The 17,705-nt window shown below is 40.5% G+C and overlaps 1 protein-coding gene across 1 annotated transcript in view; it reads left to right on the top strand.

Annotated features, from left to right (window-relative positions):
* The window catches only part of LOC103821221 (neuronal acetylcholine receptor subunit alpha-7-like), a 68,078-nt gene extending 56,470 nt beyond the window's left edge, over nucleotides 1–11,608 (top strand). The window contains exons 11-12 of the mRNA XM_050987359.1: nucleotides 5,267–5,376; nucleotides 10,663–11,608. Coding sequence (XP_050843316.1) covers nucleotides 5,267–5,376; nucleotides 10,663–11,184 — 632 coding nt within the window. The 3' untranslated portion in view covers nucleotides 11,185–11,608. The remainder of the gene's footprint in view (nucleotides 1–5,266; nucleotides 5,377–10,662) is intronic.
* The last annotated feature ends 6,097 nt before the right edge of the window (nucleotides 11,609–17,705 follow it).

The following is a 17,705-nucleotide window of genomic DNA, read 5'->3' as shown; positions in this document are numbered from 1 at the left end:
GTCACAATACCTGCTGAGCACCAGGTCTCATCCCTACCCTAGGAGAAAAGAAGGGTGATTGGAAGCCCCTCTGCCAGTATCTGAGGTTTTCATTAACCTGCACAGTTTGTAGTATCTCACCATTTCCAGAAGGAGGAGCAGTGAATATCTCATTCTGAGCTCACAAGAAGTACAAAGCATTGAGCCCTGAATGACTGAAATTACAGACTTAGAGTGGCTCTGACCCAGTTATTCATTTCACATGCAAAACCTGATGTTTTCTGAAAAGATAGAATAGAAACAGGAGCACCAGTGGGAGGCACCCAACATACAACTTGATCAATGTGAATACTTGAGCACAACACTTTTCTCCTTCCCCTAGTATTTCACAGGAACAAGAAGACTGTGACTGGTCACAGTGCAGATACACTGTCGGTCTTGTGATTGACTATGTTAACAGACCTGGGTCAGATGATAACTGCTGGCATGATATAATATGATGATATGATATCACTGTTCCATGACAAAATCAAGGCAAAACATCCATCTTAGGGATTCTGTTTTGTTGACCCTGTCCCTAATCAATCCTTGAAGTTAATCCAGTTCTACTTCAGCAGTATGTCTTCCAAAACATGTCTAAAATAATGCTAAGGTGCTTCTTTAACATCAGATAATGACACAAAACATCCAAAAATGGTTCTGAATGCTCTTCAAATTATGAACTGCAAATCATTGCAATCCTTTTGGTATAGGTGATATCAGAGTATTCCTGCAAAGAACAAATAGCTGTTCTCACTGGCTTTTTAGAAGACCTATCTGGGGTTTTATTAGATCCATATTTCTTATTATAACAGTACCTGATCATCTTCTGGGACACAGATTGTCCTGGGACACATGATGACAACTCCTAGATGTTAAAATTGCTGTCCTGATTGTTAACATAATGCCTCTGGCAAAGAAAAGGAAGAATATCAATTGTACAAGAGCAGATATTTCATACTGTTTGAAGAACAATCAAGCATCCAAACCAGTTCTTCTGCTCACTCACCTCTGCTCAAGAAAGCATCATACTGGTTTTAAAACCTATGAAGAGCATTTAGAAGTGACCAAGACAGACTCAGTATCCCTGAGGATTGCTGAGGGGCTCCAAACACAGGTCTTCTGGTGCATTTTTCTGGCCTGCAGCAGCTACCCAGGGCAGAGTGCAAATGAGCTACTTCCTCTTCAGAATGTGTTGGTCACTTCCAAGCTCTGCCTCAGAGCAGGCGAATTATCAGCAACCAGGTCTTTCACATGCACCCTGATCTGGGGTTGCTGTTCCTGACACTTCTTACAGTGAAGGGAATTGTTAAAGATTCCAAGCTAATCTAGTAACTAGGAGTTACAAGTAGGACACAGAGGGATGTTTAGTGGAAGTTGTTAAGCATTTTCCTCCTGCGGTTTAAGTGAAAGGGGCTGAGCTTCTTTGTAAAATCAGATTTGCCTTTACCTCTGCCAACACACACATGGGCTTAAGACTTTGTGGGGGCAACAGCTCCAAACCACTAAATTAATAAAAAGGATTTAGGATGGTTCCTAAAATACTGCCAGAAAGGTCTGGTGGCTAGGCCAAAGCTGTTGCTTGGGTGACCAGAGCTCATTACTTGTCCCCCCCATGCCCCACCTCACAGGACAACATCCTATTTCTGTGCTCAGCAACATCAGGAGAGACCCAGAAACAGAGTTTGCTAATTCAGGGCAGTGTGGGGCTAGGGTAGAATGAATGAAGATTGAAGTCCTGTGGCTCCAAGGGAAGTATTATCCATGAGCATTGTAGCTTGATCCTTTAAGCAGAAAGGCTTCTCTGCTCACAGGGCTGCTGGAGAGGCCTGAGTCATAGACATAATCAGAGAGGGTGCCGGAGTGTCTTTTTCCACAACATCACCTCTGGTGGGGAACTGCAAGGAGTTCTTTTAATAATGGATGGTTGGGAATGAAATTAAGCCAAACAAGGCAAACGTTATATCTGAGAAGCATTTATTGGTAATGAAAAGACAATATAAAAAGGATTTACTCTACTAGAGAGAGCTAAAGAAGATGGAGCAAGAGGAAGAAAAATGGGAGAGAGGGAGAGAGAGAGGAGACAGAGGGAAAAAGAGGGCATTACCTCCAGAAGCTGGGGAGTGCCCTCGATGTCCTGAGGCTGTGCACGCTGCCTGCCTGTGGACAGACCTTGTGGTGGCTGGACACGGCCAAGGGGCGGGGAATTGGGCAGGGGGCCAGGACCCTGGACAGGGTCATGGCGAAAATCACGGTGGTGGGCAGGCTTGGAGGCAGGCAGGGTTGGATGCAGGTGGCTCAGGCAGGAGCACAGAGACGAAGCAGGCAAGGTGCTGCTCAGGGATACAGGGAGGAAAAAAGCACAAGACTTGAGGGCAAAAGCATAAGACTCGAGAAGCCCCCAAAGGGACAAAAGGCAAAGGACAGAACAGGCCCTAAAGAGCCCTCAAGGCTTCTAATGCAGTTACTTTTTATGCCCCCACCTACTCCCAAAGTTTGCCTGCTGACCAGAGACCATTGGCCCAGTCTGATGTTCCAGTGCAGTCCATGGGCAGAGACCTTCTGCCATCGATTGCAGAGTGTCTCTGGGGTACAGTGTCTTCAGTGCTCCCCTGCTGACTCCCCATGTGAGACATGAACTGGTGGCCAGGCAAAGTCTCCTTAGAGACAAGGCTTTCCTCCATCTTCTTCTGGCTGCCTCCTGGACATGGCACACCTGCAACCCCTCCCCTGCCTGCCTCTGACAACCATTGTTGAGGCAGAACAAAACTGAATTGGCTCCTCACAAGTGAACAGGGACAGCAGCCCTTGTAGCTGTCACCAATCCTTGGGCTTGACCTTGGTGGTGCAAGGGCAAAAGACTGTCAGGAACAGAAATGAGCAGACTGGAAGATTAGGCCATGCTTTTAAGGAGGTGCATGGAGGACAGTGCAGGAGTTTTCCTCAGCAGCTCTCCTGCTGCAGTAAGACTATGTTTTTCTGCTGCTGGGAAAGAGAAGATGTAGGATTAAATCCTGGAAGAAAATATCAGAAAATGCTGAGTAAGTAAGGATATAATTTCAGAGCCATACCCTTTTTATTTTTGCCTTGTGGACATAGCTCCTGAGTTCTGAGACCTTCCCTTACAGGGGAGTGGTCACTGAATCTAGACCCAGGGTCTTGGCCATCCCTGCCATCTAGATTGTAAGGACAGTCAGGTTCTCAGTCAAGGAGATGCATGGGTATGTGATCTAGCACTTCCTTTGAGATCAATGGCTATTAATTCTACCTTCTCCTGTCACACAAAAGGAGGCAACTAACTTCATCATATCTCCAGCTAGAGATGTGAAAAAAAAGCATCTGTGCTAGTAATTTCTATATTTTTCCTCCACTTTCATTGTTGTCCCTTCAGGACTGGCAGAATCCAGCCTTAAAGCAGTCCTGGGCATTTCCAGGATTTTGTGGCTTTCTCTCTGAATACAGCACCTGCACCTACCTGGTGGGCAGAGATCTACCTGCCAGATTTCAGAGATATCTTGTACACATTTGACTGCCTCATACTAACACATAGGGCTCAAGTGCCGTGCACTATGCCCTCCATCCTTACTTTCCAACTGAAGACTTCAGTGTACCTTGAACAGGAGCACCCCACTCCTCCCCTCAAAATGCAGATGACATATCTCCAGCCTCTTCCTTGCCTACCACCAGGCAAAACTATAAAATATCTTTCTTTATGGGTCCCTGACTCCCCTCTGGTTCCCAGTCTATTCTGGAGAGAACTGTTTTCTATTTAATAGCTGTTCTCTACTGCAGTTTCCTGACATCTGTTCCTAGGTTTACAACACCAAAAAAACAAACCTGGGAGCATCAATTCCTCTGATAATCATTGGCTAGGATCTTGAATCAGATATTATCAGATTGTTTCCTAGTTTAACTAGGTGACTAATTTTCCAAGGATACATGAAAAATCTTAGCTAAAGCCTTTTTAAATGGACCATTTCAGGCCTTTGAAGTCTGATGGCACCAAAATGCATAGAGTTTAAGGAAGTTATTTACTGACTGGTGGCAGTAGTTAAACCAGCAATATCAACACTGCTATGTTTCTGTTACATGGGGCATGTAACAACTTCCTTGAAACCTGGTTTGCTCTGCTTCTGCCTGCTTGTTGACTCTCCTCTCTATGAGTAGCAATAGAGACCTTTAAATTTATCTCACCCTTGGGGCTGTTCTTCTAATCTGGATATATAATTCATTTTGTCATGGAAAGCCATACCTCTTGAAGCAATTCCAGCCTTGTTTTCAGGAAGGCCTTAAAACCTCATTATTGTAGACATGCCTTTTGCTCCCAAAGCAGTGGGATTTGGTATTGAGAAACACGGGCAGAACAAAACTTGCTTTGGAGCTTTGATTGAATTTTTTGCTTTTCCTTCAAGCTGCGGGAAGAAGGGCTGTGGGTTGCAAGAGGCTGCAGTCTGGGGCAGTGTGATGTGCTCTCCCACATTACACCATTATGTCAGCCAGCAGCAATGCTCCCTGGTATTTTGCCACTGAAGCTTCAAATGTCATTACCCTTGTGGGCAATTTTGCTTTACACTCCAGAGCATCAAACTCACTTCTGGCATCAGGAAGCTGTACTGCCACTTAGGAGATGTGGCTTCAAGCCTCAGTTCTGGCTTTCAAGATCTTGGTTTCCTTCCTGCACCGTAGATTAAAATTTAGCATTCAAGGAGGCTTTAGTGTACTTTCATAGGAACTAGAATAAGTGGTCTTAAGGGCTAAGAAGAGTAATGAGAAATATGCCTAACCACCTGGGAGCAGTAGTGGGGCAAAAGTGGGGAACTGGTGACTCTTTTTGAAGGGATACAGAGGCACCAGGAGGACAGCATCTCCCTCCAGTACCTCTGCTGGTACCATGGAAGGCCTGGGATTGGGAATGTTGGTGTTCAGTGGCTGTTGTCAGCTCAACTTCTCACTGTCCTGCAGCAGGCACAAAGTAACACAAAGGTGTTCTTACTGTGAGGCCCTACACTCCTCTTCAGGGACAAAACCCAAACAGTTTTCACCTTCCGTGTGTTCTGGGTCTTCCTTCACAGGAGAGAAGGGAGCTGAGCAGATACACACCTCAAATGCTCCAGTGCAGCAGACCAGAGAAGAGACTGTTCAGATGTGATGCAGTGCTTCTCAAATGTAGATCTTGAGGCATGGCCAAGGAATATTATGTGTTCTTTGTATTTCTCCTCCTGTAACCGAGTCCTCCTTTTCCTTGCAGCTCAGTATTTCGCTAGCATCATGGTCATCGTTGGTCTGTCTGTGGTGGTAACAGTGCTGGTTCTGCAGTTTCACCATCATGACCCCCAAGCAGGAAAGATGCCCAAATGGGTAAGCAGCTTTGGTGATAAACATTCAGGAGGTTACTACTGAAAGAAAATTGTCTAAAAGCTACCTAAACTTGTTACAGGTGAGAGGCAGAAGTAGTTTTCCATTAATCTCAAGAGTCAGTTACAAACAGCATAGTTGACACACATGTTTGCAATTAAAGGGAAAGAGCAAGCATACTAAATGTGCTTTCCCACAAAAAACAGTTTCTCCTATTCTCCATTAAAAATAGTTCCGCCTATTTGGCCTTTGTTTTCAACCTTATGATGGAGTGGTTGAGTCATTACAAAGGTATCTCATTCACCACCCACTTTGCAAATGCAGACTTTTAATTTCTTATCCAGCAGACACCAGTACTGACAGAATGTGCTAAACAAACACTAGTCTCTACTGGGCAGTTTGTCTGCTGCCATCTGATCTATTCCCTGTGCATTAGCATGTGGACCCTCTTTTTTCTGCAGCAGCAGACTTTGTCAGCCCAGTGAGGTCTGGCACCAATGCCAGCTGGCTTTCAAATGGAATGTTTCCTTTAGATTTTCAAGTTAAAAGAAAATTCTGTTCTATCTATTTAATAGATTTTGGAATAGGCAAGGTATGCTTGTGTTTAGAGAATGAAAAATAATAAAAGCAGAAGCAGAAAGTCACAGTCAGCTATATACCACCCTGTTTGTAGGAGTCCAGTTGTACAACATCCTCTGATATCTTGTTCACCACATTTTTCATGATACACAATTATTCTGACATTTCCCAATTATTTCCCAAAGTGCTGTATGATTTAAAGACCTCTTACTTTCAAGGCAGCAGAGAATGTGAATTCTGGATGAACCTGCTTCTAGGCAAAACTTGAGGGAACAATTCTGGGAAACATGCTTCAGATGTCTTTATGGACAGAGTCTGCAGCAGTGTAACAGAACCAATTGTGTTGTTTTCTTAGGAGCCCAGACACAATGGTTCATGTTAGTCCTCCTCAGAGGCCCCGCAAGTCAGCTCTTGCTCTCTACCAGTCTCATGTTTTCTTGTCTGGAAACACAATGTGCGGTGAATTCTCCTTCAGGAGAAACCTTGTTCAGTGGCCTGACAGCTGAACTGGCATACATTACAAAACATGCCATCAGAAAGCAAAAACTGTGGAAAGCATAACAGGGACGTGCAGATGATAGACTGTTAAATGTATAGACCAGACAGGTTGACAGGGCTGAGGGATCTCAGGAGGAAAAAAGTGAATTCCAAGTCTCTAGGTAAGAGGCTGACCCTACAAAGTGGGCACTTTTACTCTACAAGCCATGGGCAAGGCTCAGTTGTTAGAATTCGTGTTCGTCTCAATTATTTTTGTTGCTGTTTTGGGATTGGTTTTTTTTTGGGTTTTTTTTTTTTTTTTTCCAATTTTGCCTGTCCACCTATGTCAGGTGTTTTTTACAGTGACACCTTGAATGACTTTTGCTCAGTAAAAAAAAAATCTGAAGTGAAGAAGTAACTTTAGAAAGAAGAAAAATTTTTGTGTTACATTTTTTCTGCATTTCCAGCACCAGCTGCTGCCCTTATCATTAACTTACTTCACACAATGTTCTCTTCATGTCAGAGCCAGGAATCAGTTTATTACAAACTCTAGCCTTGATTAATTGGATATTGTTGCAGGATTGTTCTCACCTCCTGCTTAAATGGATTTGTCTGCTGGAGTCAGCTGCAGGGAGAGGCATTGGACAATTGGGCATGTGTGGGAGCTTCTGCAGACCCAGAAGATTTAAATGGATGCATTTCCTAAACACAGCTGCTTTCTAAACCATTTACAGTTGAGCAGTTTATTATCCCTGCCAGTCTCTCAAGGGGTCTGTGCTTGCACTTTGCAACAGAAGAAGGAGGAGAGTGCCTGTTAGTGTTTATCCTCTCTGTAGGTGTTCACTTTCCTTATTCCACTGTTTAGAATTGTGTATTCCTTTCTGATAATCTGTGATGACTTACAAACCAGCTTTTTCCAAGAAAGGAGTTTAAATCCAAGGTGTTCAGTCAGGGCATTTGTTGGCTACTCAGTTGATAAATGAGAGCTGCTGGCTGTTGGACACTTTTGATAATATCTGCTGAGCTAGCATGGAAAAAAACACTAAAGAAGGCCCAGCTAAAGAGCTGTTTGTGAGTGGATAACATCAGGTATGGACTACAGCTCAACTGACCTTTCTCTACTGACAGCCAAGACTGCTGGGAAAGAGATATGGAGAGACAAAGCACTGAGGGAAGAAGGGGTGGGAAAAGGCAAAAGAACTCTGGCTCTTTGTTGTGCTTAGAGCTAATTTGTTATGTTTCAGGCTTCTCTGTTGATACGGTTCAAACCTGGACATGCACAGTTCTCCTCAGGTGCAGATGTCCCTTAGCAAGAGAGCTTTAACTGGAGACTGTCTGCTCTGGACTGGGCCAGGCTGGTGGCTGTGATGGAAGCTAGCAGTATAGCTGTATTATAGCCAGGAGAGGCTCACAGAAGGGTTGTTGACTCTAGAGACAGCTGTACCTGTGTACTTCCTTCATAGAAATCCATATATGACAATGCAGATGAGAGTATAGATTCATATTATCATACTCAGCTGTTATCCAAAAACCTGCATGCTGCAGCTGTCTCTTGAATTAATTGGTATGACAAGAACAGATTGATGCCTGAGTGTCTGTGTTTTCAAGGAAATAGGGCATTTGAAATCCAAGCTAATTAAAAGCTGTGTAACTGTCATCAGGGTGTTTATTTTTCTATGGGAAATGGGTTTGACTGTAGTTATAAAAGTAATTTCCCTAAGGAATAAAAACTCTGTCTTGAAGGAAAAAGCAGCATTCCTATATAAAAGTGCTTTTTCGCCTCACGTCTCCTTTCAGAGTTAAGGCAGACATATTAACATTTTCTAATAAGAAAGTTTGTCTGACTAAGTGTTTTGGAATTAACTTCTCTCTCCCCTTTGCAACTGACACTGTTGACACATTGCTAGAAATTAAGACCTTTATTTTGTTCCATATTGTCCCATTTTGTGTCCATGAGCAGTCTGAGCATATTATAATTAAGTAAGTTCAATTAAAGGCAGAATCAGTTTTTTAGGCTGCAACACTATGGGTAACTATTTTTTTGTGGTGACTATGGAGGAAATAATTAAATATTTAAAGCAAAATAATATGAATAATGGAAAACAGTCTTTCAGGATTTTCATCGTTTAAATCTAGCTGGCATTTAAGTACCAGACAACCACTTGGTCACGTCCCAGCTCCCTTCCCTTGTGATGGTGAGAATAAGAAAAAAACTCCAACACTTTGTGGGTTGAGAGAAGAGCAGTTCAATAATTGAAACAGAATACAATGTAATAATAATTATAATATTATAATTATAATATTAATTATAATAATGAGTAACAATAATAAAAATAATAACAGCAAGGATGAGAGAGAGTAATAAAATGTAAGAGAAACAAGTGATGCACAATACAATTGCTCACCACCTGCTGACTGATGCACAGCCTGGTTTTGAGAAGCAATTGTCAGCCTCCAACCAACTCCTCACACTTTATATCCTTTTGGAAGATCCCTCTGGCTAGTTCAGGTCAGCTGTCCTGGCCATGCTTCCTCATGGCATTGTGTGCACCTGCTCACTGGTAGAGCGCAGGAAATTGAAAAGTCCTTGATTCAGGGTAAGCACTACTTTACAACAATGAAACATCAGTGTTTTATCAACATTATTCTCATACTGAATCTAAAACACCATGCTGTACTAGGTATCAGGAAAAATTTAACTCTATTCTAGCCCAAACCATGACAATGATGAAGAACAAAAAATTCACTACTGAGAGAGAAGCAAAGTGGCTCACAGAAAATGGTACAGGACTGTGACATAGAAGAGCTCACATTACAGAATTAAAAACTTGTGTAACTGCCTTTCACTAGTCATTGGTTTTGGCTATTATTATTATTATTATTATTATTATTATTATTATTATTATTATTATTATTATTATTCCTATTTGTGATTACTTAGGCTTCCTCCTTTCTGAAATTATGCTTGGCATTACAGCAGTAACTCAAGTGCTAGCTGTAATTTTCCCATTTCTGTATCTGTACTGTGAGAACACTGGAGTCAACTTTTCCTGCATCTAAAACAGCTTTGCAGGAAAAGTGTTGTCCCAAGTCAAATATGGCCAAATTAAGCAGGATTACACAGGCAGTCCGTGAGTCAAGGCTCAAAAGGAAAACCAGAGGCCACATCTGTTTCCTCCTTGATGCCCGATTATTTGGCTTGCAGCCAGGATAATAAAGTCCTCAAAGAGGCCTGTATGCATGGAGGGTCCCTCTCAAGCCCATTGTAAATGCCCTTTTTGTATGCATAACACCTGGAGGATTTTATAGTTACAAGATTTTGCTAATTTAGTTTGCTGCTCCTCACACAAGACGTTACTGAATTCACAGCTTTTTTCCTGCCTTTCACAGTTATCAATGTCACCAGTAGAAATTCTAGCAGGCTCAGGCTCAGGCTCAGGCTCAGACCAAACATTTGAAGGTCAGTTCACTGGAAAAAAATTCTGGAAGCACTCTCTGGAGTTAGCTCACTTAATGACCTTGACAAGAAACATATGAGACACAATCTGCCATGTGCATGTTGGAGCATCTCGTGCTGCACCATCACACAGGAAAATGACAGCAGTTAATAGCGGCACTTAGATTTTGAACTGCTAAATGTAATTGATTTACTCTTTTGAAAAAAGCCTGCTGTAATACGTGGTTGAACTCCTCAAAGGAGTATAAATTAGCTTTCAAAAAACCCGTGGAAACCCAAGCAAGGTCTTTTATGTAGATGTAAACAATAGCAATGGGGATGGGAAATGTCTAGAATCTGTCATGTATGGTGATTTTTTCCAGCAAATTCTAAACATTGGCACCCAAAAGTATTTAATTGTATCTCTTTCCTTACAATCTGATAAATGTTTGAAAACCATGCAGCCAACTTCAGGCTGTTTGCTCAATTGCAGAGATCTCAGAGTGTTTGATAAAGATGGGTCTCCAAGGGCCATTTTGTAAAGTAAGATTTTACATCTCTTTTGCTTTATAAGCTAAGTGGGCATTGAACACCCCTATGTTCAAGACAGATTCCAAAAAGGGCTGTCCTTGGTAGAAGGCTAGATCCTCAAAGAAACATTTTGAAAGCAGATAGCTGGAGAACACAGAAATCCATCAGTATTTCTAAGAAACTGTGCGGACTAACTTTAATAGTCACAAAAACTATTAAAATGCTGAAGAGTCTCTTGTATTTCTGCCACGGTAACTCTCTTTCAGGTCCGTGTCATCCTGCTGAATTGGTGTGCTTGGTTTTTACGAATGAAAAAGCCTGGGGAAAACATAAAGCCCCTGTCTTGCAAGTACAGCTATTCCAAGCAGCAGCTGAGCATAAACAGCATGGAAGTGAACGTCCTTCCCGGGCACCCGTCCAGCAATGGTAACACCATCTACAGCTACCACCCCATGGAGAGCCCGTGCTGCCCACAGCAGAACAACCTGGGCAGCAAGGGCGGAAAGACGACCTGCCCCTTAGCAGAAGATATGGAGCTTGTGCAAAAGAAAGGTTTAGTGGACACTCTTCCAGTGATGGTGAAGATCCTGGAGGAAGTCCAGTTCATAGCGATGCGGTTCAGGAAGCAAGATGAGGGTGAAGAGATCTGCAGTGAGTGGAAGTTTGCAGCTGCAGTCATAGACAGATTATGTCTGGTTGCATTTACCCTTTTTGCCATCATTTGCACATTTACAATACTCATGTCTGCTCCAAATTTTATAGAAGCTGTTTCAAAGGATTTTGCATAAGGTTTTCAAAGATGAGCATGAAAATCAAAAAGTGAATATTGCCAGTAATTTTACTAGATAATTTAACTCAAATAGAGAAGTGTACTTATATGTGCTAACATACACAGAAGGGGATTAAAATAATTTCAGGACATAATTATTCCTGATGTTAGTGATTGTAGTTACTGAATAGTAAATGTATTGAACTCTGTTACTTATTTCATAGACTAGTGCCACATGTAATTATGTCAAGATCTGTGATAAGTGATAGACAAGAATTCAATACATTACAATACTATAATATATTTATTACAAGTTAACATTGTATCAATGTGTTACTTTGAATTTGTGAACTCTTGGATATTGTTAATTTAAATGACCTTGAAGACTATAATTTTTGCATCATTTTATTGTTTTCAGTATGTCTGTGTTTTATAATTATTGTTTGGTGTGGCTGTGACATGCACTTCACATATTTGAAAGATGTATTTCCACAGTCTCATGATGCTGTATATTGTATTTATGAAAATAAACCATCATCTATTAGCTCAACCTAGCACAATGACTGGATTGCTTTCTTGGTAGATTTGTTAAAACTGTGTCTTTCCCAGAAAATCACTTTTTTTTTTTTTTTTTTTTTTAATTTTAATTAGGAAATATTGGTTGTGACATTGGAAAGAAAATTCTTTCTCCTTGCTGACAATCATATATGTAATTTACAATGCTTGCTTAACTGTTTCTGTCACCTTGAAAGTCTGCTTAGTTTAAAATATCACTGCTCTCTTGGAACACAATTGCCAACCTAATACTAACTCTGTGCAATTAGGGCAGAATCTTGTGGCTCCATAATATCTAGGAAATGGTCCCCAGATTTAATTTGGCTCAGATTTCCTATCCTCCAAAGTATATACCACCAAAGTAGTATTTTTTTGAAAATTGTATTAGTACAGTTTCCTTTCTATGTGGTCACTAGGCTTTGTTGAAAGGAGTATATAAACGACTAATTTTATTTTGCTCAACTTTAATGTATCAATGTTTATTATCAATTTTCTGTTTCTAAATATTCTCTAATATAATGTCTGTATGTTAATGAAACATAATTGATTTATGCCAGTTCCTGGAATATAGGGGGGAAAAAAGCACTATTCTTAATAGCGTTTTTTTTCTACCCAATACTGTGGGTGGGAATGACACCTTTGTTGCATGATTTTATTCTCCCTACTGATCACAGCAGAGCTACAAAAGAACATAGTCCGTTGTAGGCACCTTTCCCATTTGGAGTAACACAACACTTTTCTAAATGTTTACTAGAAGAAAGTAACAATCTATTTTCTTCTCTGGCTGACTCTCAACTTCTTCCAGGGTTAGTAAAAAAATTCTTCTGCATGATGGGCTCCTTTACACCGTCATTGTTGGAGAGAAAGAATATGATCATGATTTTACTCAACAGGAAGTATTTCCATCTAAAATGGATGGTGAAGCTGGTAGTTTTACAGATTGAAGCAATATACTACTATTTCTTTAAAGAGAAGTTCCCTCAAATTTTTCACTATGGCCTTTAGTAGGTGGTGATAATTGGCTTTAAACAGAGCCTTCACTGTTTTGAATGTTAAACCTCTGCAGCAGTAAGATTGGATCATCACACCCATAGATTTACCATACCTCTTGGAATTGTTTTCAAAAAAGCACCTGAGGAGGTCAGCCTAAGAAGGTCCTGACTACAGTGACCTCTTTTATATTTCACATAGTTTTCCTGGGTACTTCAGCTGCAGGTGCAGCTCCAAGTGGTATCAATGGTAAAATCCCCGACTGAAAATTCTATCCACATTTCAGAGAGATCTCTTCTTCTTCATAGGAGCGCTAGTGCTCTAAGTAACTCTTTCAAAGCCTGCAGGAGAAAGCTCCTGATACCTGGTTATTTCTCCTGCGCATTTTGCTGCTTCTGCTTACAAAATTGTCCTTGCTGAGGTAAATAATGTAATTCAGGAGGCTTTTTCTTAACAGAAAAACCTCAGTGAAGAGCAGAATGATTCTGAGGGTTGTACCAGGCTCTTCTCTTGCACAGCAGCTGAAATACTAATTTCATTTTTCCTATAGTTAAAAGTCTAAATATCCCTAAGTCTAAATTATTTCAGCAACTCATGATGAAGGATGCTAAATGAACTTTGGAGCACTTGTTAAGGGACCACTAATATTTTTGCTTGAAAAGCATTTTTGAAAGTAATTTTCAGTGACAGGATAAAAAAGGTAAAAGCTAATGTTAAAGCACACAGTCAAAATAACTTAGTGTCTCCATGCAAAGCCTTGTTCCCTTACATGAAATGAGTTGTTGTGTAAGAGTATTTTTAACTAGATGCATAGACCTTAGGATCAGAATGAGGATGGAAATTATCTGAAAACAGCAGTGAAAAATTAGTTGAAATAACCTTTTCATATATAAAAGTCCATGCAAATTAAAAAATTCCATTTATAGGCCATGACTTTGTACTGTTAGATTTCCAAGGCTGTATTGTCCCTTATAGACATGCCCTAAAACTCAAATTGCAATTTACAACTCTTTACACTGGACTGAAACTACTTGCTGATTACTTTTTCAGATCACATATGAGGCAGATCCTTTTGCTATCCACTTATCACTTGGCCTTCTGAAAGGTAATGACATTGTTACATGTAGTGTGTAGAACAAACTGTGTAAAATAGCACAGAAAAATGGTTACTGTACATAAAGAACATTGCAGAATAAAGTATGAGCCAATCTAAGGTTTTAGTGAGAATTATAGTTCACTTGGAAAGGTTGATACATACTGATTCACAGCTCTTTATGGCATCACAGTTAGTGTTGTGGTGTATTTAATTCCAAGAGAAGGAAAAAAATCCCACATTGATTGCAAAAGTTAAAATGGCAACAAGAAAGTAACCCACAACATCCTTTCCAAAATCCAAGCACTTGCAGAAATGTTACACAAGGAGTGGTGACCTTACTGTCCCCTGGTAACAGAGAACATGATAGTAAAGGTCCTTGTGCACTTTATCTTGCTGAGGAGCGCCTTATTTCCCAGAAGGCACGATAGGTTTCTGCTATAAAGCAATTCAGCATAACAAGATTAGAATCTGCCCTGGTTTATTTATCAAACATAAAGAACAATTCATATGCTCACACATAATCTTTACTTCTGACTCAGGAATTATCTTAATGTATCTAGAAACACACATGAAAAATCTGTGGTTTCTTTGGTTTTGGTAGATCATTTTTGTCTTGCAAGATTTCTAATTTATCTGCCACCATGAGAAATACCGCTGTGTAACTTCCAAACATGAATGTCAAGTATTTCTATATTACAGGAAGGTTGCATACTTCTTTCATTTGAAATGAACCTTTCAGTATTGATGAAAATAAAGAAGTAGGGGATCATGATCTAAATCCATTATTCTGAATTACCAAGTGCCTAGGATGCTATAAATCAGAAGAAAGTTAATGAAGAACAGGACTAATCTGGGATTTTAGACAATAAGAATGTCAAATGCTGAGAAATCCCCAAATACTGTGAAATGCCTACAGAAGCAAATAAAGGCAAAACATTTAGGGTTTGAAGGCTGAAATGCCTTCCCTTTTGTGAGGCTCCTCTTGGCAGAATTTGGAACAAAAATTTAGAGCTCTGTTAAACAATTGGTGAGGTTACATCTGGGTGAAGGGATTCGGCTGAGCAGTGATCCTCTGAAAGGCTTTCCAGAATTACATACCCAGTTTGGAATTAGATGCTAAACAAGGGTTTCTAGGTATTTTTTTCTTGTTGACAAAGAGACTCAGGGGGAAAGGACATGCAACATATGAAAATCCAAGTTTCAACAGAAGAAAGAAAGCATGTGCTCAGAATGTTGCTTTCTTTTTGTTCTTGTTGAATGATCTAGAGAATACAAAGGGCTCTGCACTGGCAACAGCAGAAGAGCATCTTGGGTTTATGTTTGATACTGAGCTGTTTAAGCTCCATCACAACTGCTTCCTGACACCGTTTCAGATGGTCTTCAGATCTCTTACTCTGGCTCCTTTTCAAGTCTGTTTATCATACATAAGATTCACACCAATTTTCTCTTGTCCAAGTATGGGAGCAAGAGTGGCTGTGTCTCAAGTGCTTTCAAAACGTGCTTACTCTTAACTTCCCATAACAGAGAATTCAGTTTCCCTAATAAATTATTTGCATATTTATTACTCCTTGTTAATATCTAGCATATAAATGAATCTAGTCATCTCAATCACTTGTAAACCCTACTTTTTATGTGACAAAGCAAAATGTCAGGATTGTTACCTGATTAAATATGAGTAAAAAAAATCTTTATGGTGATAATCATGATAATTTTAAGCAATCAAGTCCTAATCATGACACAGTTATTTTAATATTGGGAATACCTTGATCATGTAACAATTTCAGAAAAGAAAGTTTACTAGTTCTTCAACACATAGAGACACATAAAAATAAAACCACATTTATTTTGTGAACAGAAGCCTCTGAGTTGTTACACAGGCTGTCAACACACTGCCCCTGTAGATTTTCATTTAATGGAAGGAACTGATGGAGACCTTCCCAAGTAAAATGTGTTTTGACACAGACCAGACAGACTTGTCTGACTGGAGGAAAAAAAAAAAACAAAAAAACAAAAAAAGGTTTGTTTTGTAGTTTTGTTTTGTTTTGTTGTGTTGGGGTTTTTTTGTTCTGTGTTGAACTGTGGTAGAAAAAGGGGGAAGGGTTTTAAACTACAAGAGGAGAGTTGAACTAGATATTACAAAGAAATTCTTTGCTGTAAGGATGGTGAGACACTGGAATAGGTTGCCCAGAGAAGTTATGGATGGCCTGTCCCTGCAAGTGTTCAGGGCCAGTTTGGATGGTGCTCTGAGGAACCTGGTCTAGTGCAGGGGGGTTGCAACTAGTGATCTTTAAGGTCCCTTCCAACACCAAACATTCTATAATCCTATGATTCTATGGTTCAATGATCCTATGTTACACTGATGTAATCTCTCACTCAGCAAAGGTTTAGATTTCATCTTTTGTGCATTCAAATGCTCACTGTACAGTTCAAACAAATTAAGATTTTGAACAGAAAAATGGAATTTCAAAGAAATCCTTATCTGTATTGGCAGGTACCCTCTCCGGTTATGAAGTGCTGACTGTTACACTTGCAGATCAGCTTCACAGTTCCTCTGCAGTTCCAGGTCTCTGGGACCAATTCATTTGTGTAGATGAGGAATCTTCTGTGGCTGTGAGTTGTGGTTTAACCCCAGCCAGCAACCAAGCACCACACACAGCCATTCTCGCTCAATGCCCCACCAGCAGGATGGACTGGGCAGAGAATTGGAAGGGTAAAAGCTGGAAAACTCACTGGTGGAGAATAATTCAGTTGCATAGGGAACATAGAAACCACACACACACCCCCCTCCAAGGAACTTGTTCACCATTTCCCATGGGCTGTCAAGTGTTTCGCATCTCTAGGACAGCAGGGCCCCCTCAGAGGACAAGTGCCATCACTCCGAACATCCCCTCCTTCCTCCTTCTTGTGCCCAGCTTTAAATACTGAGCAGGATGTCAGATGGTCTGCATTATCTCTTTGGTCAACTTGGGTCTCTCCCCAGCCTGCCCTGTACTCCCAGCTTCCTTACCAATTTGGCAGTGGGATAAAGCAGAAAAGGTCTTGGCTCTGTGTAAGTCCTGCTCAGAAATAACAAAAACATCTCTATGTTATCGACCCTGTATTCAGCACTGTCACCGACATGTTTTATGAAAAATCCTTTCCTTAGGATTTTTCCCCTCCTGAGAAACTGAGAGGTCTCAGGAACAAACTGTAAACAATTCTTATCTGCTGCTGTGGAATGCAACAGGGGGAATCTGTGATTGGCCTCATCAGGCTGTTTCCAGTTACGGGCCAATCACAAAGATCACCTATCCGGCCGGTCTCGGTCTGAGGGAAGACTTTGTTAATTCATTCCTTTTCTATTCTTAGCTTAGCCTTCTAGTAAAATCCTTTCTTCTATTCTTTTAGTATAGTTTTAATATAATATCTATCATATAATAATAAATCAAGCCTTCTGAAACATGGAGTCAACTTTCTCGTCTCTTCCTTCATCCTGTGACCCTTGTGGAAAATACCACACAGCACAAATCCAAAACACAGCATCACACCTGACAGTGTGAAAAAAACTAACCCTACCCCATCCAAAACCAGCACAGAGTGGTGTCATTATCCCAAGGACTTGCAGCCAAAAGCATCCTGTGAACCAATAGAATATCCTCAGGACACAGATACTGAAAAGAACATCAAAAAGTGAAAACAATCATTAAAATGTCACAGACAAGGAAAACCAATCAGAAACCCACTCTGCATAAAATATCAAAGTTCACGAAGGAAGAGATAAGGTCAAAGCCACAGAGAACTCTAAAAATAGATCTACCAATATCATTCTGAATTTCATTTTAGTTAGAAATAATTCTGATGAAAAAAATTTCCACTAGTTTTATGATCTTTTGAGAAGACATATGATTAGTAGTTAAGAA

This window comes from Serinus canaria, chromosome Z (assembly GCF_022539315.1).
Source record: "Serinus canaria isolate serCan28SL12 chromosome Z, serCan2020, whole genome shotgun sequence".
Lineage (NCBI taxonomy): Eukaryota > Metazoa > Chordata > Aves > Passeriformes > Fringillidae > Serinus > Serinus canaria.
The sequence above is the reverse complement of the archived record's forward strand: the minus strand, read 5'-3'. Positions and strand labels throughout refer to the sequence as shown.